Below are 27,639 nucleotides of genomic sequence, written 5' to 3'. Positions count from 1 at the left end.
AACAAACAAATTTACATTTTCATTACACGTCTGGATTCTTGAATCCATCTCTGTTCAGTTTTCCATAAGGTTATTGTTTATACATCAGTGTTTCTCAACCTTTTTTAGCGCACCGACTAATTTCCATCGGCACAAACTATTATTCGCATACTCACCTTATACATTGGTACAGGTAATTGAAATAAAGATTTGGACAATTGAATGATAGTGATAAAACAGGGGTTTCATTGTAGGCACATACCATATGCTAGGTCATGTGATAGCATTTTTAGTGATAGTTTGGTCTTGTACATGCGAGCGATTCCAATAACTTTTGAGCAGCAAAAATCATGACCGGGGGTCACGGATTAACAGCGTGCTTCAACAATGTAATTATGAACATTGCACCTGCCCGAAGCTAATCCTCGAGAACCTTACATAACCGTGTGGCACGAGCGATTTGAGCATGGCTGATTTGAGCCCTAAATTTGCGAACCACCTCCATCGGTTCTACCGGCAAATCCGATCACGCGGGCTAGGTTACGATCAATATTAATAGTAATATAAGCAAGTATCAATATTATTGACAAAATTCGTTCATTATCTACAACAAAATTTCGAGCTTCGCGCGACTAGGTAACGATATGCGATATTACAAGTAGAAGTTGAAAGCGCAAGGTATGAGAAGTACTTAAGTAGGTAGCCTATAGGTTAAAAAGTTATTTGTGACCAACTCGGCATTACTAATCACTCCACATTCCACTAGCAGGTAATAATAGGATATTCCGGGGGCTCCAGTGACCACGTCATTACCGAGAATACTATTACCGAGAATGGACGATACCAAAAATGCACAAACCGAGAAAGCCACGACCCGGAATGCATATTACCGAGAATGCTATTGCCGGGAATGTTCATTACCGAGAAAGACACGACCGAGAATGGACATTACCGAGAAAATAATAAAAACATTTAGCGGCATTTAAATTAAGAGCATGAAATTTAGATCGCACGTGGGACGCCACGCGCAGTCAGTGCTGTCAGGTATTGTTTGCCCACGCCACTGTTCCACTGAGCAATTTCTAGCCCTCAAGATTACAAGACCACAATCTGACATATCGACCTCGCCTACCGACACATGCAGCATTCATTTTCGATTAAAAGACTACTCGAAGTCATTTCGGCACCCTTCTATATTTTCATTATATCGCAATCGTGTTGTGGATTCATTTGATAAAAAATTTAATAAAATGATGATGAACTTAATCAATTTGAACACGCCGATTAGTAATAACAGAAAATTAAAACGTCGTGCAGACGTTACTTTTCGAAGTGAACCGAATCATCTTAAAATATATCACGATTTAACAGATTCCGATACATGATTATCCGTGAAATCGGGTTATGACTGGTATGATATCGAGACGAGGTCGATGAGATCTCCTACTTCGTTGTTTGTATACATGCTTCGTCGTAACACGCCTTCTCTAATTAGAAGTGTAAAACTAGTTACGTACGACGCTGGGCCAATACTGGGTTACGTATATCCGCACGCAGTCGTTGGTAGGCTCACGAGCAACTGCGTTGTAACATGATATGCGTGTTGCAGCAACTCGATTTCGGTAATTGGCGAGGCACAGGCCGAATTGTGTCACCCACACGCCTTCTCCATTCGGGTTGTTATCGTAGCTTACGCCAGAAAAGACACAAGTCAAAACAAGAATTGGTCTGCAAAGAGACTTGTGTGGCTAAATGGTGGAGCTATCAAGTCCCAATATATTGGCAAAAATACATTCTTTCCACGCGGGGAAATAAACTTTATTTTTACTGCCATCTTGACACAACCAGTGACAGTCAGTTGACATTCGAGGAATAATTTTGATCACAAGTGGACAAAACATACTTAAGTGTCAGGGATATCTAGACTAGACTGTTAAGTATACACTAAACGTAGAAGTACTTCGTTAATGGTCGCCTCATCTTAGTTTCTAGTAGGGATTACTTGTTAATGTGGTAATATCGATAGCAAGTGTAGAAGGCGTTTTACACTCTGCTCAATATCAACGTAGCAATATTCAGGCGCCGAATACATTGTCCGGTCTGGCCTATACTGTTAACGCGTAAGCTTATATTCCCTTGCAAGTCCTCGTCGAAATAGTTGGCAAAGCGATGGAAGATATTGATTTTATGGGATTATTATATTATATTATATTTGATTGCCCAATAGTTGTTACATTTGGCGACGTTTAAAACGTCATGATGTGGCCTACTTAAGCATTGTGGCAGTCGTCGCTATAGGTATAATAATAAAGGCTATCACTTCACCGAAATGTAGGGTTGGAATTAGCAATATCACGTCACGTGACGTCATGAGGTTCGCGTTCACACAGAACTTTTCAAAAAGGTTTGCGTGCACACGAACCGGAATCTTTCAGAGGTTCACACCATCCCTAGTTTCTAGACTTCAAGGTTGTCGCTGAAATTCACGCAGCGGGTCAGTTGCCTGGTGTTAAAGTCAAAATGTCGAATTGAATGAATATATCCGAATCGAATCAATGAATGAATATTTACGTTGTATCACACAAATATATAAATACGTATTTCACCATGCACATGCACATATTATATCACATAACATGTCCTGTTGTGTTGTCATTTCCTGTATAATGTTTCGGGATACTGTGGGCTAGGGGTGGGCATCCCCGGCATGCGTGCCATTTGTGACACGCGAGATGATTTCGCATGCACGTCAAATGATTTGAAGAACACGACATATTATAACCATGTTTGTTGCACTAAATATAAAACAGAGTCTTTTGGGGCAGATTCTAGTTATCCTCAACATTTTTTCGCAATCCGCGCGATTTACCGTGACCTGATTTCTTGATTTTTGGGAAACCCACAAATATGTATATTAGGGCTCTTCAAAAATGACTTTTTTCTCAAATCGTACTGGCTACTTGATAAAATTGTTAGGTTACCTAATTTAAGCCTACACATAAAATTTGGTTCAATTCCAGCCAGTAACCGCTTTGCTACAGGAGAAGAAAGTTTCTATTTATTATATAAAAATAAAAAATAAAAAATTTGTCTATAGAAACGATGCTCACCAAATTTGGTTCATTTCCAACCAGTGGAAGCGGAGTTGTTGCTGTCGAAAAATTTGGATTTTAATAAAATAGTATTTACGGTGAGCACAGCTATAATGAATAAACAAAGAATCGGTCACCGTAAATACTATTTTATTCAAATCCAAATTTTTTCGATGGCAATAACCCCGCTTCCACTGGTTGGAAATGAACCAAATTTGGTGAGCATCGTTTCTATAGACAGCCTAACCCTTTCATGGGGTGAACAGAAAATTTTCAAATTTTTTATTATTTATTTTTATATAATAAATAGAAACTTTCTTCTCCTGTAGCAAAGCGGTTACTGGCTGGAATTGAACCAAATTTTGTGCGTAGGCTTAAATTAGGTAACCTAACAATTTTATCAAGTAGCCAGTACGATTTGAGAAAAAAAGTCATTTTTGAAGAGCCCTAATGTATATACGACACGCTAATATCGTATGGAACCGTTTGTATGCTTTACTCTAGGAGTGCGCATGTGCTGTGCACTGGCAGCCTGCGGGACCGCGAATATTTTATACGAACCAGCATATTGGCGCTGGGCATTTTCACGATGGTTGACCTACGTTCGCCGTTCGGCAACATGCGACTCCATGTGCTGTGTGCGTGGCCAAAATGATTTGCAACGATAACAGATTAAAATATAAATAACCGTCGCATGTTGGCAATACGTTCGACCTTGATATGTCCACTCTACACTGTCCAGGCGCCGAAATAACCGGCGCGAATAGTCCAGCTCCTGCAGCTTGAGCCGCACGTCTCAAATGAGACCCACAGAGGAAAATAATGAGTCCCTTATCGAAATGCGAATTTGGAATTGTGTTCGTCTTACAGAAGTATATGCTGTTTGAGTTTCGTCTGATACGTGTTAGCGATTCCAATATGTCTAGAGCACCGCTGTTGCCTCTAACATGGGCGACGGACATACCACAAGAAATACTATTTTAATAAAGAAATACAAATAGGCTATAACGGAAATGTCACCATAATCACTATCAATCTGTTCTGAACTCTGAGCTACGCACGATACCTGAGAACACTTTTCAGCGGATTAAAGAGTCGATATTGGGGTCAGCTAGACAAGGTAGGCCTACTTGCTGCTGGAAAACTATCTCGTTATAAAGCTTGATCTTGTGCGGTAGCCCCAAGTCGCATTCTAAACGTCTCGGTCTTGCAGTGTCTGGACCATTGCGTATCATATCAGATAATTTTACCTCCATAGACTGCCATTACTATCGCCGAAGCCGTATCAGCTAGTGGGGAATAGTGATGTTGGGCACAAGGGAATAGATTATTTTGAACAACAACAACATTGTTTTTAAACTGAATTCAATTTCAGCACTTCAAAATGCTTTACTAAGCGTTCTTCCGAAATCTCAAATCAGGCCGCGGGCCGCGTGTTGGTGACCATACCGATCTAGAGCAACGACAACCTTTACCGCTGAGCCGTGATCTTTGGAGCTTAGCAGAAAAATCTATAGTCAGACCAACTTAATAGTGACATCTAACCTACATGCATGATACAGGGGTTGGCACATTTTTATCATCAGGTCATCTTATTATAAAATCTTTGATGGGCCTGTCAGTTATTGGCTATGGTACCGAACACATTAGACTTGGAAACGATCAAGGCGACCACAGAAGATCGATCATTATACGCGATTAAATTTAAATGATGCACAATGCACATATTACGTACATTAGGCGGTAGGTCTAGAGAGAGAGAGAGAGAGAGAGAGAGTCTTTATTTTCATCGAACCAAAATACATAACAAACGGCAGTGATGGTGGTACAGAAAATATGCGTGCACAGTATTCGGTATTAGATAGGAATGATCGATAAGACCGTGAAGGTCATCTAGTCTGATCACACCAGCATCAAACAGGTACACTTTGACTCAGAACAGTCTGGCTGTAAAAAAATGTTTAGTTACGAAAGGAAAATAGAAAAAAAATTAAACAATGGTAGCAAATGATCAATTAAGCAATGTCTGGGCGAGGTAGGGCAACAGTGTTAGTGTAACGACAAGAGGTGATCAAGTAGGGCTTTTTTGAATCTATTATAAGGCAATTCACGGATATGTGATGGTAATGCATTCCAGATGATAGGTCCCGAGTAGTCGATAGATCTCTTAGTTAGGTTGCTATTGGGTTGGGGTAAGTAGACGTTTCCTTTAGACCAGTGGTTCTTAACCTTGCCACCAGCGCCCCCCAGGGGGCGCTGGCGATCTTGAAGGGGGGCGGAAACGCTCAGGGGGCGATATGGGGGGCGCTGGGCTCAGGGGGCGGTATGGGGGGCGCTGGAGAAAAATGGCTTCGCAGTAGATGATGTGGTGATAGGACATATCCTTAATGAGTATTCAGAGCAAATTAACACCGAAAACGTCGTTACATATAGCCTTCAAAATACATATAGGTTTAATTGTCCATGGGCGCCTAAATGACTGACACCGAATGTTCCTGTCTTGGCAATCAGAACCCCAGAAGACGAATTCCATCTGGCAGGGAAAAATTATATGTCAGTAAAGAAATATCAACCTGAAATCGTGTGCGTCTTTTAGTTTAGTACGATTGGGCGACAGGGATATTCCTGCTGGGCGATATCCCCGTTGAGCGATTCTATATTTTTTGATATTGCAGACAGGGGGTCAGGAAATAACATTATGCAACGAAGTCATACCAACGGGTTCGCCCGCCCGAATATGTTTAATTATTAGTAACGGGCCCTACAGTTTCCAAGAAACCTCACAATGTTCGCTTTAAGTTTTGATTAGTCTGCGCACACTCAACGACTCACTGCGCTGACCCTTGGACAACAGTGCGTAACGACTTAAAAAAGGTAATAACTCCGGATTTGTTGTGCGCAACGTAGATTTTCTGTGTGCAGACACCGTGTCAGTACTGCGCACGTGCGCAGCTTAGAGGGAACATTGCACCTCACTCAGCTCTGTCGGTAAATGCGTTTACGTGAGCAGAGAGAGGATAAAAATTGATCTCAATTTACATGCAATTCCCGGTGATATTGACCAATTCAATCATTAATTAGTGAATTTTTTCGCACTTCGCGCGAATAGACGAGAATAGCTGCCTCAGTAAATGGACACCCAAAGTAGATACCTAATAGGCTATCAGCAAATAGCGGACAGCCTAATGGGGGTCTGGGAGTGAAGTCCCCCGGAAGTTTGGTTTATCACCCGATGGGGCCCAGGACCAACGTTTCTAGTTTGGGGGGGGGGCTGACGAAGTGCTGTTACGGCCCTGGTAACGAATAATTGTACTTGCGGGCACGCCCGAATATGTTTAATTAATAATTACGTGCCCTTTATTTTCCTATACAACAGCTCACTCAGTGCTACTGGTAAATCTGATTACGTGGGCTGAGAGGATAAAAAGTTTATATAGCGACTTATATATGTAATTACCACCTATTCATTCATGCATTATGGAAAATTTTGGTACTTAGGGCGACCAGGCCACACAAAGTTTGCTGACCATCAAAATCACGATATGGGGTTCGTGGGGGCGAAGCCCTCAGAAGTTCGGTTTATCACGCTATGGGTGCGCAAGGCAATCGTTTTTAGGGGGGTTAACGAAGTGCTGTTACGGCCCTCCCTCTTACTCATTGTCTTTATTACAATCCTTACAGTATGAAGTTGGGGGGGGGCGCTGGAGCACGATAATTTTTGAAAGGGGGCGCTGGAAGAAAAAAGGTTAAGAACCACTGCTTTAGACGAAGATCTCGTGTAATGGGAATGGACATGTTTAGCAGGTATGAAAAAGTCATCAAACACAGGAGGGAGACTATTGGAAAAATATTTGTGAACAACTTTTGATACTTCGAAGCGATACAGTTCATCAACTCGCAAAATTCGATGCTTACGGTAGTAAGGCGATAAATTGGTACGTAAAGGTACAGATGAGATCAGCCGTATCGCACGGTTTTGCAGGGTTCGAATTCTGCACAAAAATGTTGTACATGCATTTCCCCATACTACGATTCCATATTGCAGATGCCAGTGGAAAAGAGAGAAGTAGATGGTTCGTAGTACTGATCTGGAAACCAAAGATTGGAGACGGGTCATTATTCTAGAGCGGTAGCGACCGAAATTTGTACCCTTCGCGACCAATATAGCACTGTAAGAATCACTGACGTAACCAATTCCGTGTTGCCAGCTACAGATAGGTGGTTGGTGTGATTCCTTGCTTGAAACGCTAAATATGACAAAATTAAAAATGGTTGGCACGCCAGTTAATAACATTTTACAAATTTTTGATAGTTTGGCCCGCTGCATACGAAAGGTTGCTGGCCCCTGCTGTAGGCTATGTGATAACCTTAACACGGCGCTCATAGCCTCATAGGGTGAATGTTTTGATGATGTTGAACTTGTGTTATTTGACTCCAGAAGGTTACCTGTACGATTCGCTGCGTATATCTTTCTTTCGACGGACCAGCGTCCACGGCAGTGGAACGGCTTGTTGACTGACGTACGGCAGAGCCTGTCTCGTACATACGTCATTTGACCACAAAGACAGGTCCAACAGCTTCGTTGTTTCTGCCTCCGCCACTTGTAACTTTCATTGAGCTAATCGTACCGAAGTGAAATGTTGAATTTTACCATACACATATTATTTCACATAACATGTCTTATTCAATGGGACCTATTGGGTTGTCATTTCCTGTACGTTTCGAGATGCTATATGTTATAACCATGACACCTCACACGCGGCGTTACCAATATATTTCATTTCCTGTATCATGTTTCAAAATATTCTACCGACTTTATCCTATGTGCTATTTATAATCACCAAGATATACACCTTCGCTATATCCGCCATCCCCGATTCAGCCTCCGACTGACTATAGTCTTGGCGTTACTAGCAAGCAAACACGCCAAGGGTCGAGGTAGGGCGAGAAGCAAACCTAACGAAACTGACAGACCATGTTGAGCCACCATATATGCAGCCATATTCTAAACTTCCTTCTCACGTACCTCCTTATCCTCCAACCGTTTGGGTTACTCTCCTACCTATTTTTTCTTGTCTACATTTCGCACAACCAACTAGATATCTTAGCGTTTGCCATACGAATTTGCGCGCTTGCATAAATACAAACTTATTTTCGGTTAAACCTGGCGGTAGTGGCGGCGCGATTTGAAAATCCAACGAAACTAGACCCATTGGTTGCGACACAAGGAAGCCCGGCTTTAGCCGCACAGTAGAGTCTTGCAGTCATGATCGCGGGCTCCGATTGCACAATGCACATGCACATTGCACACTTATCCGACATCTAACCACAGTAGTTGCCAAGCATGCAATGTAAACGCGTATGCGGCACGGCAGACCCCATGGGAAATTAGCTTTCACCAAAATCAGATTTCGTCATCGATTGCGGACCACCACACACAGGGTAAGCGGAACATAATTTTATTATTTCCAGGCACGCGAGTGATATAGAAAGAGATATTCAATACACCTCAACTAATTCGTCGCCGTAAGTACCTATTCAAACGACAAATAGAAATAGTACAAACTCCAAAAAACTATATACTGCACTGCGCGATAGAAATCTGTCAACACGATATCATTTGTAAGTGAAGAACGCGGCGACGCCAGAGCGAAGAGAACTGTGATCGATGAAAATAACTACCCTACGGATAAATGCGAAGCACGTGACTGCACACTGCACAGTTTGGGAAGCCGGTATCGACAGTCGTTACATAAACAGATATGGTAATATTGTAGTGCTAGACAAGACAGCAAAATTTATTAAAGCCGGTCTCGAGCAGAAGTTACTGTCGCACTGATTCCGAATATAAATTATAATCTGGCCAGGGCAGCGGAACCCTCCAAAATCGCATTTCCAACTGTACAGAAAATTACCGACTTATGATTTCAGGGGCATTTTTGAGCCAGTTGCAGTACCCTAACCAGATTAGAATATATATTTTTGGAATCTGTGCGATAGCAGCTTTTATTTAAGACAAATTTTAATATACTTTGCGCCCGAATCGCCACTCGCCAGCTACAATACCACCATATCTGTTTACGAAGCGTCCAGAAATAGCTTGTCGCATCTACTTGCCCAACTCCCCAGTCATTTGTTTCGCAACCATCTGCCCGTTAGTTATCTACAACGTGACGCCCGACAGGAGAAAGAAAGCATGGAAATTTGGCGCGTTTCGCCGCGCTGATCAAAACAAATCAAAGTGAACGCCGAGAGTCGTTCTTTGCCGAAAGACTTGCATATATTTGAAGGAGACACAGCTACTGGAATGCGAGCATCAGGAAGCAGACATCATCAACTGACCAGCATATCCTGAAATGATCGCAAAAACTGGTGAGACACTGTCTACAGCGGCCCGCGAAGCCATTCTGCGCGGCCCGCGAAAGGTTACATGGAATTCATAACAATAAACCTGCTTTTTGAATGTTGACGCGTGGACTAAAACAATAGGCTGTATCAAATAAACAGGAAATTTGTTTACTTTGAAGCCTACTCATTAATATGCCACGATCACGCTGCCTACGTGCCTCGCACGCGTAATCCAGATTCAAAATAAGGACAATGTGGCAAAGTATCACTAACAATTAAATTCACAAGAAATCACTGTTTCAATATAGTTTAGGTTGAACTTTCTTTGTTGCAATTGTCACATTACGCATTATACGGTACGTGTTTCAAATTGTTACGTGAGGCGTTTCCTAATTCATAAAACAAGTCACTCAGTGCTAACGATAACTATGTGACTGATCATATCGATCACCCATAGACAGGCCTGTTTATTTTTGGATATTGGGTTTCATTTTTGGAGATTCTCCAAAAATAAGATTTGAAAACATCCAAAAATAAGATTTTTTTGGATGATGTTTTTTCAAGTTTTTCAGTGAAATAAACAAGTCAGAGCGATGTAAACGACCAGGAAACTCATAAAAACACACAAAACCGCATCTATGTGAGGGAGGGGGTCACCGAAACGCTAAAACTACTTCCACTCAATCCACTTCACGTTTCTGCTGTCCTTGCCCTCCCGCCCCTCTGCCTTTGTACTCCTATAAGTTTCACAGTGCGACACGTAGAGAAGACGGGAAGGCAGCTTGAGTAAGGCAAAGGGAACGGTGAAATCAAATACCGCCATCTTTGTCACAATCACTTCGCCCACACGATGACGGGACTGATCTGCTGATGTTTCAGACGGCAACACAACTTGATCCAGTAGATGGAAAGTGCGCGCCCCAAGTTTGTTGACGATCGTTTCTTGTCAATGAAGAAGGTGGCCTCTTGGTTGACTGAAAATCGTACCAAACTCCTTGATCTTATGGACGAGAACAGTCCGGCGTGTGCACCTTTGCTGCAGTGGTGGATCCAGCTGATCGTCCTCGATCGCATGGTCACGGTCTCACAGAGCTGAGCACCACCGTCACGAAGCTTCATGACCTTGACGTTCTGATCATGGAGCAGCAGGAGCTCATGCGCCTGGTCGAACGCCTTCGAGCTCTGTGTCCAGGCGAGGACTGGGACAACGAGGACCGCCACAAGGAAGGTTTTCTGGTCAGAAGGTGTTGGGCTGTCAAGTTTAATGAGGCACGCAACTTCGTGGAGGATCGGAGGTTTCAAGCGCATTACTGACGAGCGCTTGTCAGCAGCAAAGGCTTGGAAGATTGAAGAGTTTGAAGAGTTAGACATTCCTCCATTTGTGGACCCCTAACCTCGATGTTTCCCACAATTTCGACGTTCGATGAGTCGAAAACAAGTGGGAGGGTCTCGGCGGGGCGTCTCGCACTGATTAATATTCTTTAGAAGGCATTCTCCAGGCCAAAGACTAAATTTGTGAAGAATGTATTGGAAAGTTATATCAAGATCACTGATGATATCTATGTGTTGGAGGACTTGAATACATGATAATAACATGGTGGAGTTTTTCAGTAGTAATAGGGCTCAAAACACCTTCATTTCTTATTTTTGGAGATTCTCCAAAAACAAAATTTGAAAACATCCAAAACTAAGCTATTTTTGTTATTTTTGGAGAAATCCAAAAATAAACAGGCCTGCCCATAGATGATGAACGGGCATGTCAAAAAGAGAAAGCGAAAGCTGAAATTCAAAGAAGGTTTAGAGCTCTCAATATTTGTATACTGGAGTTACGGTTAAACCCGTACTTTTAGTTTGTTCCGAGCATTTCGCCGAGATTAAGCATTTTAGTTATGACAAAAACACAAAACACTCGGTCAAGGGAGAGCGAATTGAATAAAAACTGCAAACTTCGCTCAACATCAAGGCTATTTGAGCTGCACAGTACACACTGCACAGAATGCTGCGACCAAGACTAGCTTTCGACTTTCCCCGTATGCATTTAAGAGCAGTGGCTTTCGAACTGGGGGGCGTGAAAGCATCTGAGAGAGGCGCGAAGCTAACGTTGAATTAGAAAATTTTTCGCGCTTCACGCGATTTACCCCCAGCTTATAGTATATTTATTACTGTGTGAATTGTCCGTCTTTTATAGTACAGAATTCTGTCATCAATAACCAACCATAACATTCTATGTCATCAAACTATCCGTGATGATTGCTAAATTGCGGATATCATGATAGGTAGTTGGGAGCGAAATTTTTCGCTATCATGAATGTGGTGTGGCTAAAAAAAAATTGAGAACCACTGTTTTCAAGTCTTAATAGCAGAATGTGGATCGGGGTTTAAAGAGAGTTAAAATGTATCATGTTCAACATTGATTTGAATCATGACGGCAAATGGATATTATTTTACGTTACCGCCGATTTTTCATTGTCTACAACTACGTATTCACTGAGCAGCATTTATCAACAACGTAATTGGGAAATAAAATTAAAATACGCTGGAGAATATAGCTACAATTTTTCACTGGGCCCACCAACGTACTTCCTACTACTCATTTGGCCCGTGGAGGAAAATAATTGCCCACCCCTGGTCTACAGACTCGCACATGAACAACCCCTGGTCTACAGACTCGCACATGAACAAACTACCGATCCAGCTAGTTGACAGTCAACTTAACTAATGTTCTTTTGAGTAGTACTAGTTCTAGTTGCGCACTTAGAAAAGCGAGTAATTCTAGCTATCAAACAACTAGAAGTTTGGTGTGATACCAGTGTTACGTTGTGATGTTCTTGCAGACATTACTAGCTCAAGAATCATCACTGCTAACAGCGACGTAGCCAGGAAGTGGGTTTAGGAGGTGGAAACCTCTTCCATTTCATGTTCAGTTCCTGTGGAAAGTCAATCCGATTCCGAATTGCATCTAGTTAGTTAGTTGTTAGTTTCAGTTGCGAGTTTTACAGAGTAGGCCTACTTCTAGTTGCGCATTTTGAAAATGTAGCAGTTTGCACAGACCACGGCAGAATACACACCTCGTCCGAGTCGTCGTGGTAGGAGGCTACGCCTTGTCCGCCGTTGCCGTTAGCGGTACGATTTCCTCGTCTGTTGGCAGTCGGAGTCAAATCCGAATCGTCGATCAGAGACGTCGACTCGCCGCCGCTCTCGACATCATTCGTTAAATGTTCCGAGGTTGATAAGGCGACGTATTTTACGCGTTGGCGACTGGAAAATGCAGATAAAAAAGTCTATCTTTGATATTCTCTCGCATGCTTCGACAAAAGCTCAACAGATCGAGTCCGCCATTCACAATTGCTGCAAGAATATCTCGTCGCAGGCTTGATAAGAGGTGGTCAGTAACAAAGTACTTCAACTTTTTCCGAGAACTAAAGTAGGTTTTGCCTACTACTACTTCCTATTGGAGTGGTTTATGATTTCACTACTTTCACTTCTACTCGGCAGGTGTTTAGGCAAAACACTGACTTTCCACATTCTGGATCATACAAGTAGACAGCAGTATGAGGATATGCTTGCGTCACTCTTACAACCGAAATTGTAACGAAAACTGGTAGAGATATGGCACGAGCAAATAAACTCGCAAACAAGAATATCCCGATGCATATTAGAACCAGGTTAAGACAAACCTGTAATGTCGTTTCCTTATCACGTATATCAGGGCCGAACCCAACGCCAACACCAGGATAACTAACAGCGCGATCAGGCCTACGTTCGACGAAGGCTTCTGATTCGCATTGTTCAAGTCAAATACGGGATCTGGATATTCCGTAAAATGCGATTTATCGACTCCGAAATCTTCCTTTTCCTCCTCGGCCTGGAAAAGAGCAATCGCAACGAATTTCAATCGGAACAGATCAGGGCCCGCTAAAGTTGTATATGAACAACTCAGTAGACAGCAACGCAGCACGCAAACTGAAGCCTAGAATACTCTTTACGTACTTGTAAGTGGCTATTCCTACTCCATGGAGTAGGAGTTTAAAATGTTACCTCTCCTGCTACTACGACTACTTTGACAACCTCTGGCGACAGTGAGCACCCTGATCCGTGAACTCACCTTAGTGCAACGTTTGTGCAACGTTTCCACGTGACTCAAATTGGGGGCGAACCCCCCTTCGCACTTGTCACCGGGGATTTTTCGATAGCCGAGAGTCTCGATCGTTTCCTCCTCGCCGTCGATGCAGATATCGAGGGGGGAGTCGTCCATCGCCGTGTCCCGGACGCATTCCGTTCTTTTTCTACTGTATCCGTAATCGCTGCAACGATAGGTTCATATTAAAAAAATCTGTCGTTTGCGTACTTGCCTGTTCGCACGCTGTAATTCACAGGTGGTCCTTAAAGTAATTCTACTTTACCGTAGTACTCGAGTAGGTTTTGCCTGCTTCCGTATTTCCATCGAGTGCTAATTATTTTATATTACTTTCACTCCTACTTTTGTTTTCTGTTTTTAGACAAAACAAGGCCTAGAATACTCTCTTTGTAGTTGATTGTACACCGTTATTTCTAGTTGCACTTGAGCAGAAATTGTTGCTTCTACTCAGGGTTGTAATCAAGTCACAAGGCTCCGAGTCACGATTCAATTTCACTTTTATAGTTTTGACTCTAGTCATTTTCAAATCAGCTAGGTGAGGGGCGAGTCCGAATCATGGCATTATGACTCGAGTCTGCGTTGACTGCTCAGTTTCCAGTTAAAGTCTGGTTAAAACCATTTTTTATAACTCTGTTTGGTGATATCGAATGGTTCGCATTTATAATATACTAATTTTCCTCACTTTTAGCAGTTTCTAGTCGCACTCTCAAGTACCAGTACTAATAGACGAAATCCCAATAGTGTGGTCACTTTATTATTCTTCGAAATTACAACGAAATGTTGGTCTTGGCCGTCTGAGTCTCGAGTCATGTGCAATGACTCGAGTCAAGTCATTTCCGTAGAGAAATTGACTAAGTTGAGTGAAGTCATCAGAAAATCGTGACTCGAGTCGGACCCGAGTCGAGTCTCTACAACCCTGCTTCTACTTCTACTTGAGAACCAATGACGAAGAATTTGGACCACCTCTGGCCAAGTGCTTATGTTTAGGGATGACCTCCTTTTCTTCATGAATCGTATTTCTTGGCCAAACTACAGACTTTATACCATCCGGATTTTGAAAAGGAGATCATTAGATAAGTTTACATCACTCTGTTGCGTCATTAGTCATCTTGACTTAGTCACAAAGATGTATCTTGCAATTTCTAATGTAGCTGATATCTGTTTAAACCACACGGCCCCTCGACCATATTCAGTTTACGGAACTGCTCACTCGAATACTTTACAAACCTTTCATTTCCTCCCTCCACACAATGCAGTTTTGACATTTCTCGAAAATTGCTGCCTCAGTGTAACTTATACTGGACTAGTGACGCTGACTAGCTAAGCTGACCAGAACTCCCGTCATTCGCCGATCGTTATCTCACCACATATAATCCGTCTTGGTGCACTGGCATCGTTTTATCTTGGCCTCCGGCATAAAGTTCTTCCCGTTCTGGCAACGCGCGCCTTTCTTCTTCCTCGTAAAAATCACGTCCGCACCTAGCAGGCACTCGTGTTCGTTCGCAAACAAGCTGTTGCTTTCGTGCGCTTTCCACTGCACGTAATCCTGCTTTTTGCCTGTGACAAGAAAGTATTTCAACGTCACTGGTGATTGTTGGGGCCGAGAAGAATCTAGCGTTCAACTGGTAACGCATTACTGCTCGACGGAAATCGATTTAACCGCTAATAATATTCGAATAACATCACAGTCTGCGGTCTACTGATTACGATTGAACATATGAACTTCTTCAATAGGAGGTAGTCAACGTCCAGATTTGGACCCTGATCATTGACAAATTTTAGTGATATAAAATAATGAAATCTCACAACCATGCGATACTGCACAGCTCAACGGATACGCGTGAAACGGCCCTTACATGGCTCCATGATGTCTTTGAAGTCCACGGTGACAGATCTCCAAGCTCCATCACCCTTCTCGTCCCATCCCCAAAGACCCAAAACGGTGGATTTAGAGCCAGGCTGCACCGAGAGCCCCGTCACCTTGAAAGGTCGTTCAAAGAACGTGTACTCCTGCCACGTTTCTCCCTCGTCCGTGGAATACCTAGAAAGGGATGGACTCGGTTTGACGTTGTCGGCGCAGTGGGGAAAAAAAGAACCTACTGAGCATGACATCCACTCAAAATAGAGAGGTATTCAAGACAACGAGTGTCATAATGGCAAAAAATTCAAAGTATTTAGTGTCATAAAAGCAATGCATTCATGAAAGTTGTTAGATGAGCTTGGGTTTGAGTTAGGAAGAAGGATACCTTGCATTACGATTAAGGTTAGGGTTCAAGTTAGATTTCGTTAGGATTAGTTAGATGGTTAGGATAAGGTAATTTTGAATCATGACACACACTGTTTTGACATTGGCTATTCTGAAAGCGAGCCGCTAACCAATAACCATCTGTCTAGTAAACCAAGATAAATTGAGAATGTGCCTTGTTTCAAACTCAAAGTAAATTTTTTTGACTTTCAAGCACACTTCCTTCCTGACGTTTGCTCATGATGATAGTCAGCTAAAAGGTTTCAAGGAAATGATTGCAGTAATCGGGCAATACAAGTCGTTATCTAAATCTGGGTCTGTGGACATCGGAGCATGAGACACGCCAGCATGCAACACTTGACAATGTCGGTTGAATTTATAGTTTGGTTGAGTAATGGTTAGGTCAATAGGTCAGTGTTAGTTTCGGGGCTAAAAATTCGCACTCTCAAAAGTACTTTTTCATTGTGTCCCATGCGCAAATGTATGGCAATTGGCAACCTAAAATCTGATTGCGAACGCGTTTCAAGAATCTTACTTAATGATACTGGTATGGGTCGATGAAGTGACAGCAAAAAGCAAACCGCCCGAGTCTCCGATGGCGTAATAGTGAGGCCCTTTCAATTCCTCGGGCTGAATCCATGTGTATCCGCCATCGTTCGATATGTAAACGTCAGGCGTGTTGAAGTTCAAGGCATCCCCTACGAATGGACACAGATAACAGAACAGCTAGATTGATTGTGAAGGGAACAAGCAAGAGTATACCAATGTTGGCATGCGCTAAAATAATCCCAGTTGCGCTCTCGGTAGACTTCATAAATTCCGCGATCTTGACTCCTTTCGATTTGCTGAACAGGCTGTGTATATGGAGTTGACACTGAAAAACACGGTGGTCTCATGCTCAAGAGATTCACCATAGGGTTGTCTCCGTACCTCGATTTCGCTTTTCGGGCAAACGCTACCCTTCGGCGGATCAATCTTTTGCCAAGTGCCGCCCTTGTCAAACGTGATCATACTGTGTATCGTGTCGTGGTCGTGTTCAATTTGCGAAGTGATATAGACGCCTTGTAGGCTGGAGACCTGTTCGAAAATAGCATCGTGTATAATCGGTTGTGCGATCATTCCTGCTAAAGGGCTTTCACAAGTCAAATCTCGAATGAAAAATATGGAATTTGCGATGTCAGCCTCAGAATTTTGTCGTTCGTCATCTATGATAGGAATGTGAACAGCAAACAGGAATTCATCATCGGCGAGAGACGTTCATATAATGATACGGCACAAACAAAAAATACCTTATAAAAATCCGTGAGACTCCCCATGTTGGGATATAAGTGGTTGCTTAATGACTTTGAATAGATGATTCCTCTTTCGCCGGACGTGTAGATGGTTCCATCGCCTTTACCTGCCAGTGAAAAGAAGGTTTGGTGAGATTCATTTAAAATTATAGCATGGATCCCGCAACATTACAAACTAGTACCGTACTTGGGAAAAAATCCATAGTGACCACAAAAAACAATTTATGTGAATTATTAAGGGTTCAAAAAAGTAAACTAGAGAAATGAAAGAGCGATAAGAAAAAGCATTCTCAATAGAAGCCACAGAGCATCTCCTCTCCTAGTTAGCCTAGTCAGCTAATATCCACAAAGAAATTTGTGTTCTTCCTAATTGCAAGGCATTCAAGAACAGGCATTGAAAAACAACCCCTTATACGGTATATCTTCAAGTATTAACGGTCCTTTCAAATTCAAAAAAAAAAATCATCCACTGGTAATTTGATTGAAAATGGTACTTACCATCAACATTGTCCACGTGCACAAACACCATACCCTCGGACATGTCCAAGAGCGAATAAAACTGCTTCTGACCAATCGCTGGGATCTGTGCGGCGTCCCAGGAATTCCCAGCGTCCTTGGATACATGCATCACTCTGCTGCCGCTTTGCTGAAAAAGGATTTCCGGACATTTCCAGTAACATCCTGCTACAACAAGCATTGGCGGATACAGCCCCATGCATTGGCACGGGCGAAGGATTTCAAAACATAGTGATGAAGTTATCATACATAACCACCTACAAAATACAGATCGTCAACCTCATCCCAGACAGTAGTTCACCAAGCTGTTTCAAAGAGGAATAGGAAAAATATACAGGTGATATTTCCGATAACACGTTGCCTCACTGCCACAGACCAAATAGATTGCATTGGAATAAATTAACTCATGGTCAATAAGAAATCGTACAGAGCGGCAATACGTACAAATGTTGAAAAGGTGTACATTAATATAATTTCATCTCAGCAAAATACAACAAGTGCAGATCAGTATCGAATAACATACAAGGTGACCGAGAAGACTATTCAAGAAGCCTACTTCATCACTGACCAAGTGACCACCTCTGCTAATAACAGGACTTGGGTAACAGTCTCAATATAGTTGAAAAGTACAGCACTGGACCCAAAAAAGCATTATTGTATTTTTTAACATGCCAAAGCCTTAATTACAAATTACAAGGTTCGCGAGCCTGAGTAGGCGGCTTTGGATCAAGAAGCAAAACATGGAACTAGAAACAAGCCTAAACACACAAACACCCACTTACCCCTAAATACTCGACCGACACAAACAAGAACCCTCCTTGAATTCCAAAACTGAAGACGTGTTCCGCAATTTTCGTGCACTCTATCTTGGCAGTCGTGCATCTGTACAATTCCTTGTCAAAACCCCCACCTAAGCGCAGACGAAACATATACTGAACAAGCCCGATAGCCGTGACACAGCGGCCGCAACATACTCATCATTCTTCCCATTGGGTCCTTGGTGTAATAGAAAGTGTTCGACTCGCGCGGGTCCCATTTCACTTGCATGGCGTAATCCGAAACGCGCTTCCAGCGCAAGCCAAAATCGTACGAAAGATACAGGGTGTTTTTGCCCAAAGCCACAGAGAGCAGCCTGTGCAAAAAATGTGGTTCATGGCAGTTGACAGAATGCGATGTCAATAAAAAAACATTACACTTCACTGAGTCAGACTGAACAGCATTTTCGCAGTACCAGCCTGCATTCATCGAAGATCGGACCATTCAATTGCAATATTATGAAGGATTGTGATGATGATTGGCTTGGAATTGCTCAGCATTACTATATTAACACTGTCATCGTCAATGCAATACATGATTAATGAGCCCAAAGCAAAAGGATTATTTTATCATGTGAACAAAGTTGAAGCCAGCATCGGCAAACAAGGTTCTAGCTGCTGACAAAATTAATTTTTGAAGCTTTGCAATGATATATAAAATTTTGACATTACATTCGTCAATGACTATTTCGCTACCGTCAGTAGCCTACCTTCTTGTGCATTTTACCAGGCAAACATACTGCGCAATACGCAAAATCAGGGAAGGTAACTGTGTATGTGAACTAATATAATATGTTAGCAACATGCATGGCCCATGGGGCTACATCAAATAAGTACGGGAATAAAAATTAACAACCGCTTGACTACCAAATCGGATATTGGATGGACTTACTTCAATGAATTTAATGGGTTGAAGGCAATAGTTCCGGGTTTGATATTAAATTTGAGTTTCGTTTGATCAAAAGTCTTTCCACTGTCCACACTGACGTAGAGAACGCTATATTGAATGAAGGAAATTACTTCTTTCACCAAAAGCACCTGTAATAAAATTATAAAACACTTACCAGACATGGTAAACATAGTGATCTCACTGTTTCAACTCTACAATAATAAAAAGATCTAGGACACCGAGTTATCATCAAGTTTGAAGCATGGCTACATTCAGACCATCTATTTCCTCCCGTATGACTCACTCGTAACAATTGAATCTTACTGGTTTCAAAATGCATATAACGATGTTGAGGGGAAAAGGTTGATTCATAGCCCACTAGCTGTACCCTAGCATGCCATTACCTGGCATCGATACTGATTAGCGAGTCTTTACCTAAAGTTTTCCTGCCGCAATGGAACTAAAACTATGTCCTAGTGCAGTGGTTCTCAACCTTTTTCACCCGCGGACTCATCTCAAGCTCGCCAGTATACCCGCGGACTCAAGCTATATATTACTGAATTTTTTTTTTCCAAGGGAGTGTAATACGGTATCAACAAAAAAATGAGCTAAAATTGAGTCAAGGAAGCTTTCTTAAATCTGTCTTTCAACATCTGTCGGCTTTGCAATTCAAGCAACTATTCAGTAATGCAGACCACATCTCGATTTCCACTTATATTAGACAACTATAGATTGTTTCTGTGATTAGCACATGTCCCTACGATTTGCAATTTCCCAAATAGTCTGTAAGTGAACAAGTCGCCATAATCAATTACCAGCACTCAGCGTATATCGCGCCGGAAACCTGTGCAATGTGCCTACGTGCAGGACCGTAACAGCACTTCGTCAGCCCCCCTCAATAACAAAACGTTGGTCTTGGGCCACACAGGCCTTAAACCTAACTTCTGGTGGGCTTTACCCCCAGACCCCCCTTCCGATACGTTTTTACCGCTACTTCTCAGCGAAATTTTTGTACCGTTCATTCAGTCGTTTTGTTTCGAATAAACCGCGCAAGGCGTGAAAATATTCCATAATCATGATTGAATCGGTCAACATGATCGGGGATTGCATCTAGCTGTAATTTTTTTATGCTATCTCTGCTCATGCATTCAGATTTATCGTTCGAGCTGAGCGAGACGTTTCGAAATATGATATAATGATATAATTTTTCTAAAAAGTTGTATAAATTTTCAAAAAACACTCTATAATTTATGTTAATTCACGAATAATTTTGGCCCACCTTCGAGGTCCCCCCTCAATTATGGGGGTTTGGTGTACGGCAGTTACGGTCCCGCATATGTGTGTAGTGTATAAAGAGCTGTCCCAGGGGTTTATACCTGGCATATTCTGAATGTCAATTGTTAATAGTGAACACGCAGCATTAAATTCCGAGTCCAGTCGTACTAAATTCAAGTCAATCCGACCAAAATTGTAGAGTTTATGACCGTGATAAAATTGCTTATGACAATTTTAGCAAAAGGCTATACCTCGAACATAAATGTAGGGCATTTTGAAAAATTCCAGTTGGCGATAATTGGGGTTTTATACCTGGCGTGATTGGTATCAAACCAGGATGATGCGACAGATGTGCAAAGCATACCCGTTTTGCCTGTGATACTTGCAACCAACTGGTTTGCCCAAGACACAGAAAATCTCAGGAGAACCAATAATGCTTGGAATGCCGATAAATTTGTAGTGGTGCTGTTTCGTTGTTCTTGCGTTTGAAATATACGTGGCCAAACATCGCTTATTGAGGTATCTCTAATATTGCTTTCAAAACTACATTCACTGCAGTATAATTTATTAACTTGCAGGAATTTCGTATGCCCCTTATCAACAAGAGGTAACGGCACAATAAGAAGCATATAGAAAGAGATTCAAACAAAATCCAAATTGCCAAAATATGACGTAACAATGCAATGATAAAAAGGAACGGTCGGTAGCTGGCCAAAGTCAGCTGTACCGGTACTCCGGTAGTCATAATAAAGGGATAATAGATAATCAAATTATACAATACTCAGAAGACGTTACACCGACAATTAGCGGAATATATTAATGGAATATTGAAAGATTGTATACAAACTCTTTATCCTTTTTATGGTGCCGTTAATTCTTGATAAGGGAAACCCGAAAAGTCACCGAGGTAATAAATTCTACTGCAATGAATGTAGTTCTGAAAGCACTATTGAAGTTGAGTGCCGCCAGTCACATATTTGAGGTATCTATGCATTTTCTATGACAGCTATTAAGGTTACTAACATTTCAAAATGGGTATTTTGCAAATCACTCAGCCTAATTCTCAAATTGGAATTGGACGAAACCGGACCAGAACGGGGCTCATTCACTTTCGGACCAAAAAGCTATTTTCTCCGTAAGGCTGCAATGACTTTGGTTCGAAAGTGAACGAGTCCCGTAGGTCTGTCAATTACATGTTCCGAAATCGTATCGGAAGTGGAAGAAAAAGGGTGCCGAGCCGATTAAGTTACTGAAAATTCCTGTGTTCGCGGACTCACCAAGGACCTTCCGCGGACTCAAATGAGTCCGCGGACTCGGGGTTGGGAAACACTGTCCTAGTGCCTAGGCCTAGTGGAGAAATGCCATATAATTGTTATCTACAATGCAGAGACTTACATGCTCTGTATCTACTGGGCTGACCAGCATTCCGTGGCTGCTCATAATACGATCGTTATGAATCTGACTCGATATTTCGGTGAATGAGCTGAAAAATATCCAACAAGGAATTTCAATAGGACATAGTACATGATATGAATAAGTTGGTACTTCACCAAAGAAAGATGATATAATGCACATCAATAATCAGCATGGCCATAGAGATAAATGCTAAGAATATCTGTAAATCATACCTGCCAAAGTTGACACTCCGGTAGAGACGGGAGTTGGCGAATTGGGCAGAAGTTAGTGCAAGTATAACACCTCGAGTCCCAGACCAAATCATAGATATTGATGGGTTCGAGTCATTAGCAAACACATGCTGCAACAAAATAAATTACATGGTAACTACGATAATCTAAATATGGCCAGGTCAGGAGTCTGGCCAGTCGAGAGAAAAGGGGGTGCTCATTTGAAAAAAAGTGCAGTGCTGTGCAGACTACTTTACTTATATAGAGACAGAGCCGCCGCCACTGCTAGTGGTGCTGCAGTAGATCATGGATTTGCTCATTTTGTACAGGTGTTCTTCAAAATTTCAGGCATTTCTGATTTAGGCATAATTCAGGCACAAGGTTTTCGTGCGGCTCCCAATAATCTTGAAGTTCTAAAAGATAACCGGCAAAAAACTGGAAAATCACTGGTCTACGAGTATTGATAAATGTTAAATATCATGTTTCGCGGTATTCAATTGCTTTTGCACGGCTGACAGCTCAACCGTAACCTATAGTTGTGGGAATCTGTCTTCATTGTAAGTAAAACTTCAGCCATTTGGGGCAAAATACGCTTAACAGCAATAATGTCCAATGTAAGGAAATTGAAGCTAGCGCTAGTTAAATTTGCCTTTGGCGAGTCTTCACAAAACCTTACAAATATCAATCAATGCAATTATTCTGTGGCCCATGATTTCTCATCAAATTAGACAAGGTGTGTTCTGTGTTGTCACAAACCCTAACTGGCAATTTACTATACAGTGGTTTGATCCAACGTGTTATCACATGGTTGAGCGGACATTACAAAAACTGGATAGATTATATTACCATGAGGGGAATCATCTCACCTTGTGCATTTGAACACAGAAAACGCACTGGGATTCGGTAGCCTAATGCTACTAAAAAATATAACCATAACGAAATTAGAAAACTCCACATTCTGAAATTTGTCTCCTCTACAAAATAATCTGACTTAGAGTGTTGTACACTGTACGTACAGATATACATCACATGCCAAGTCCATAACATGAGCTATCAATCTGAACCCCAAAAAATCATGAATTTTTCAATATTTGCATCATAACATTGTAATATTGTAATAACATCCCATGCATAATGTTGTGGTTTTTGTGACCTTGAATTACAAATTTCCCAAATTCCAGTAATAATAATTCATGATTAGTGTATTATTTGCTAGTACTAGAAATGTCAATGATTATTGCCTTGAAACACTCTACAAGCACTTTGATTAACATTCAGAAAAGAAACAAAGCACTTACTATGTCAGTATTTTTCTTCAGTGCAGCATCTACAGCATCTGCACCAGATCCATTTTCAGTCTCTCTGATCACTCGAGTCAATGTACGCGCCATATCATTTGTATCAAATGATTTTTCCATCATAATAATGTCCGAGGCCCATGTTCCGATAATTCCAATTGCAAATGATAAAATGAATACTTGATCGACTTTGACATTCATTTTTAAATAACGACACAGTGAATAGAGAAGCTACTACAATAGAGATTTCTAATATACAATCTGTGGATATCAAGCAGTCAGGATCAAAGCTCATCGTGTAAAGTCCTTAAATGTTGTCAACTATGATTGTGTGAGTTAAGCCCACAATGTGCCCAGATCATGAGATCAGCATGACATTATCAAGCGGTTTTACTCGTGTTTGATATCCAATCCCTATCAAAGTAACATCATGATTTTCCGTAATAAGCTCGATGTCTAAGAGTCTAACTTCCATGCAAAACACATTAAACGACTTGTTTGTACAGCCACTTGCAAAGGCATTGTAGTAAAAATCATTTACCACATTCATGATGGATGCTAATTTCAAGATGTGATTGCATTGTGCAGTTGTCAGATTGTTCCTAATGGTAGATCTACTCTTTAAATATGATCATGAAATTTGTCATCTTGACAAATAGAAAGGTACGGTATAGCAAAGATAGAACGATTAATGAGGAATGGAAAATTAATTCATGAAGCTAAAAGCAGATACTGCTGGAAGTAATTATTTCTAACGGAATTCCACAAAGCATGGGAACAAGAAGATTCAGGTTCAAACCATTAAATCAACTCTGGAATATATTGCAACTAGCAAGCTAAATCGGACCAAATGACCCGGAATGGAATTGGTGGCAACGTCACGCAGGATTTTCTGTTTATTTGCCTAATTATTCTATACAGAAAAGCTCTCATCACGCAGGATTTATTTCAAAAAATGAACCGAGATTCCATATAGGCAAATGACCACTCTAATGTTCATTGTTCATACTAGTTCTTTGACTCAAATCAGCCTGCAATCAATGGATCGAGGCTCAACGTATATACATCTAAAATGTCACTCCGTCGAAATGAAAATTCCACGAATATAGCAACATGGTCAATTGGTCATGCTCAGATTGTGCAAAAATGTGCAGTTTCATGGAACTGGAACATCGTATTCGTTTATCGTCGCGTTACATATGATTGGCAACCCTTTAATAACTCTTAATTCTTCGCCACAAATTTGCAGGTTTCTCTGAACTGATACTTGTATAGGCCTAGACACAACAACGTCTCACATGCTACACCGACACGACGGTACCGCGCAGGCCATAGTTTAGTCACATGAGTGAACTGAACACAATCAGTGACAACTAACCACTCAACCAGCTACCGTCAAAGGCTTCATGTCTTCTTCCTTTACTACTAGTGGGCAGTGACGAGCTGATACAAGAGACCAGTGCCTGCTCATCTCGTATCCTCGCCATTCCGAAACTGTAGTCGCAAGGGGACGCCATTTTATGATGGTCCATTTCAGAGATGAGCGGATTTGGAATTTCTATGTCCTAGTCCAATCCAAAATCCGAAGCTTCAAATCCTAATCCAAATCCTAATCCATAACTTTTGTATATCATAACATCGTTGGGTTATATTTTCATCTGAACTAGTAGCACACAATGTACAATGCGATAAGACACAATGCGATATCCTGAACAGATAGGAGGATGTCGAACGACACGCATCAGTAGCGATCCTTTACTCTAACATCCACCCCGGCCTAGAGTGCCCGATGTCACAGTTCTTTTCGACGTTGATCTTTTTTTGAAGCCTCGGCCCATTCTACGACCCTTTCTCACGTCCAATCCTAATCCGATTCTAACTTGAAGTTCAGAAAAAATGCTAATTTATGCAAGGGATGGAATTTGAAATTTTTCTTTCACAACCAACAATTCTCTTGATTTAAGATAACTTAGAATGGGGCTGCACCTCACATGTTCATTGGCACCGAGTGTACCATACTGTAGTGTAGCATAAGTACATTATTAACTGATCTGAATAAAGTTTGTCGCCATTCGCCACATGACATATCAATCTCCCAGAAAATCGGTAAATCCAATCCAAATCCAATCAGAAAAAAATCGCTAATCCTAATCCATGCTCATCCCTGTCCCATTTCACGTCGAGAAAAAGGTTTGCTTACCCAATAAATTTAGTTATGCTCTAGTTCAGGGCGAAATCTGATTGCATCAGAGTTATATAAGGTTATCATATTTTGGAATCGGATAAAAAGGACACTTTTTTGAAATCATAAAAGTTAGCTTACCGAAATTGAAAACTGCTGATTTTGAATTATTCACTGGAAATCTTGTGATGACTAAAAAAAAGTTTATCATTTTGACTCGACTTCCTACTTCTCTGGTGTTGACTTAAAAAAGGTCATTTATGGTGAGTTTTTGTTGACCCTGTCCAGCCTACCTGTCAACGCTGTAAATGAGGACAAAACTCCAATAAATAGACGCCATTTTCGATTTACTTAACAAGGAGGACAAATCCTCCCAAAGGTGGACATATGGTAACCAATGTTCCCTCTAATTTTTTCTCGAGACCGCCCAAATTCGTCAACAACTCACTGCGCGGTCGCTTTGGACAAGAGTGGGTAACAGGTTGCCATGGCTGGACTCACGATTTACCCACATATTTCAGGTTATGTGCTGTGTTGACTAGAAGAAAAAGGTCATCACCTTGACTCGACTCTCGATTTCCCCGAATTTTGCGAAACTATAACGCTGCATAGTGGTGATGATAAGCGCCTACCGCCTGATGGGCGTCGGAGGATATTCTGGGCTCCTCTTCCTCCGCGACGCAGTTCTTACGGCGACAAAAAGCCCAGAAAAAGACCTGATGAAAGAGCGCACTCTCGGGGAATGGAAAGAGCATGAAAGAGCCGCGAAATACAGACTAACATCGAAAAAGGAACTGTGAAATCGGGCACTAGGCCTAGGTGGATGCCAGTTTAGGAGACCGCTACTGCAACCGCAACTGGTCGTTCGGCATCCTCCTATCTCCTATCTCCATCGTATTGTGTCTAATCGCATTGTCCATTGTATGTGTTGTTCGGATGAAAATATATTCTGACGAATATTGAATTGAATATCGCATTTTAATACATTCTATACAAAAAGAGATAGTGTCGCTTCGTCTGATTACGAATTACTGATTACAAATTAGTGATGCACATCTGAAATGGTCGTCAATTTGGTCTGATGATCATCAGTGCCTTCTGCGAGAGATAGAATATACAGTGATAATTTTTTTCGAACCACATGTGGATATTTTGTGCACGACACATATTTTAACAGCGTGGAGCCATAAAGTCCTCGTCCGGCAAACCTAACCTTGCTGTAAAAAGTTTTGGTATCTTTTAAAAGAGTCGGTTCATGGAGTTTTCAAATTTGCAATTTTCTATAGGTCTAAATTTTAACTGTGTGTCAAGTCAAAACGTTGTTTGCCGTAAATTGTCTCATCAAATTGCTTATCGTGTTGTCAACTCCCACGACAACAAAACTGTTGACATTACTAATAGGCATTGGCAACCCATCTCTAACGGTAAATCTGCCACCTTGATCAGAAGCGCAATATACAATCAATAAGGACCTCTTGACTTGGAATTTTATTAACGCGCACAAGTAGTAGCCTATATGAGCCTAGCGTTCTCGTCGACGAAATACCGCAAGAATAGTTAAATAAAAATTCAGTCAAGGTGAAGGCGGACGAATGTGCAGAACGCAAATATAACAGCGACTTCGCCTGTACCTGTACCAATGCAGTATCGCCCCTCTCCATCGCATGCCATTTTTTCATAATTGCGTACAATGCGTAGCCTCTTTCTCGTTGAGTGTGGACTGTGCAGTAGGGCTCTTCAAAAATGACGTTTTTTCTCAAATCGTACTGGCTACTAGATAAAATTGTTAGGTTACCTAATTTAAGCCTACACACAAAATTTGGTTCAATTCCAGCCAGTAGCCGCTTTGCTACAGGACAAGAAAGTTTCTATTTCTTATTTAAAAATAAATAATAAAAAATTTGAAAATTTTCTGTTCAGCCCATGAAAGTGTTAGGCTGTCTAT

The 27,639-nt window shown here is 41.5% G+C and overlaps 1 protein-coding gene across 1 annotated transcript; it reads right to left on the bottom strand.

Moving 5' to 3' along the window:
* Positions 1-8,514: 8,514 nt before the first annotated feature.
* On the bottom strand, positions 8,515-23,799 carry LOC145447241 (sortilin-like). The gene is made up of 17 exons (XM_080325658.1): positions 23,513-23,799; positions 22,218-22,345; positions 21,985-22,072; positions 19,318-19,463; positions 18,585-18,742; positions 18,393-18,520; positions 17,593-17,740; positions 17,092-17,201; positions 16,733-16,879; positions 16,565-16,676; positions 16,338-16,500; positions 15,414-15,598; positions 14,922-15,114; positions 13,525-13,723; positions 13,097-13,284; positions 12,488-12,677; positions 8,515-9,422 (listed from the first exon to the last, which is right to left on the bottom strand). Exons 1-17 carry the CDS (start codon positions 23,711-23,713, stop codon positions 9,405-9,407), a joined length of 2,502 nt encoding a protein of 833 aa, XP_080181784.1. The 5' UTR covers positions 23,714-23,799; the 3' UTR covers positions 8,515-9,404.
* Positions 23,800-27,639: the final 3,840 nt, after the last annotated feature.

This window comes from Botryllus schlosseri, chromosome 9 (genome assembly GCF_051294905.1).
Source record: "Botryllus schlosseri isolate E-star chromosome 9, Bs_hap1, whole genome shotgun sequence".
Taxonomy (NCBI): Eukaryota; Metazoa; Chordata; class Ascidiacea; order Stolidobranchia; family Styelidae; genus Botryllus; species Botryllus schlosseri.
Note: the sequence above shows the minus strand (reverse complement) of the source record. Positions and strands in the feature narration are given on the sequence as shown.

Excerpts from the sequence above, each read along its gene's own strand:
- LOC145447241 (XM_080325658.1), bottom strand. The coding sequence starts at position 23,713 with ATGAATGTCAAAGTCGATCAAGTATTCATTTTATCATTTGCAATTGGA. Across the intron at positions 22,346-23,512 it reads TGAAGAAAAATACTGACATA|CATGTGTTTGCTAATGACTC; the intron begins GTAAGTGCTTTG and ends ATTTTGTTGCAG. Across the intron at positions 19,464-21,984 it reads GCCCAGTAGATACAGAGCAT|GTGCTTTTGGTGAAAGAAGT; the intron begins GTAAGTCTCTGC and ends ATTTTATTACAG.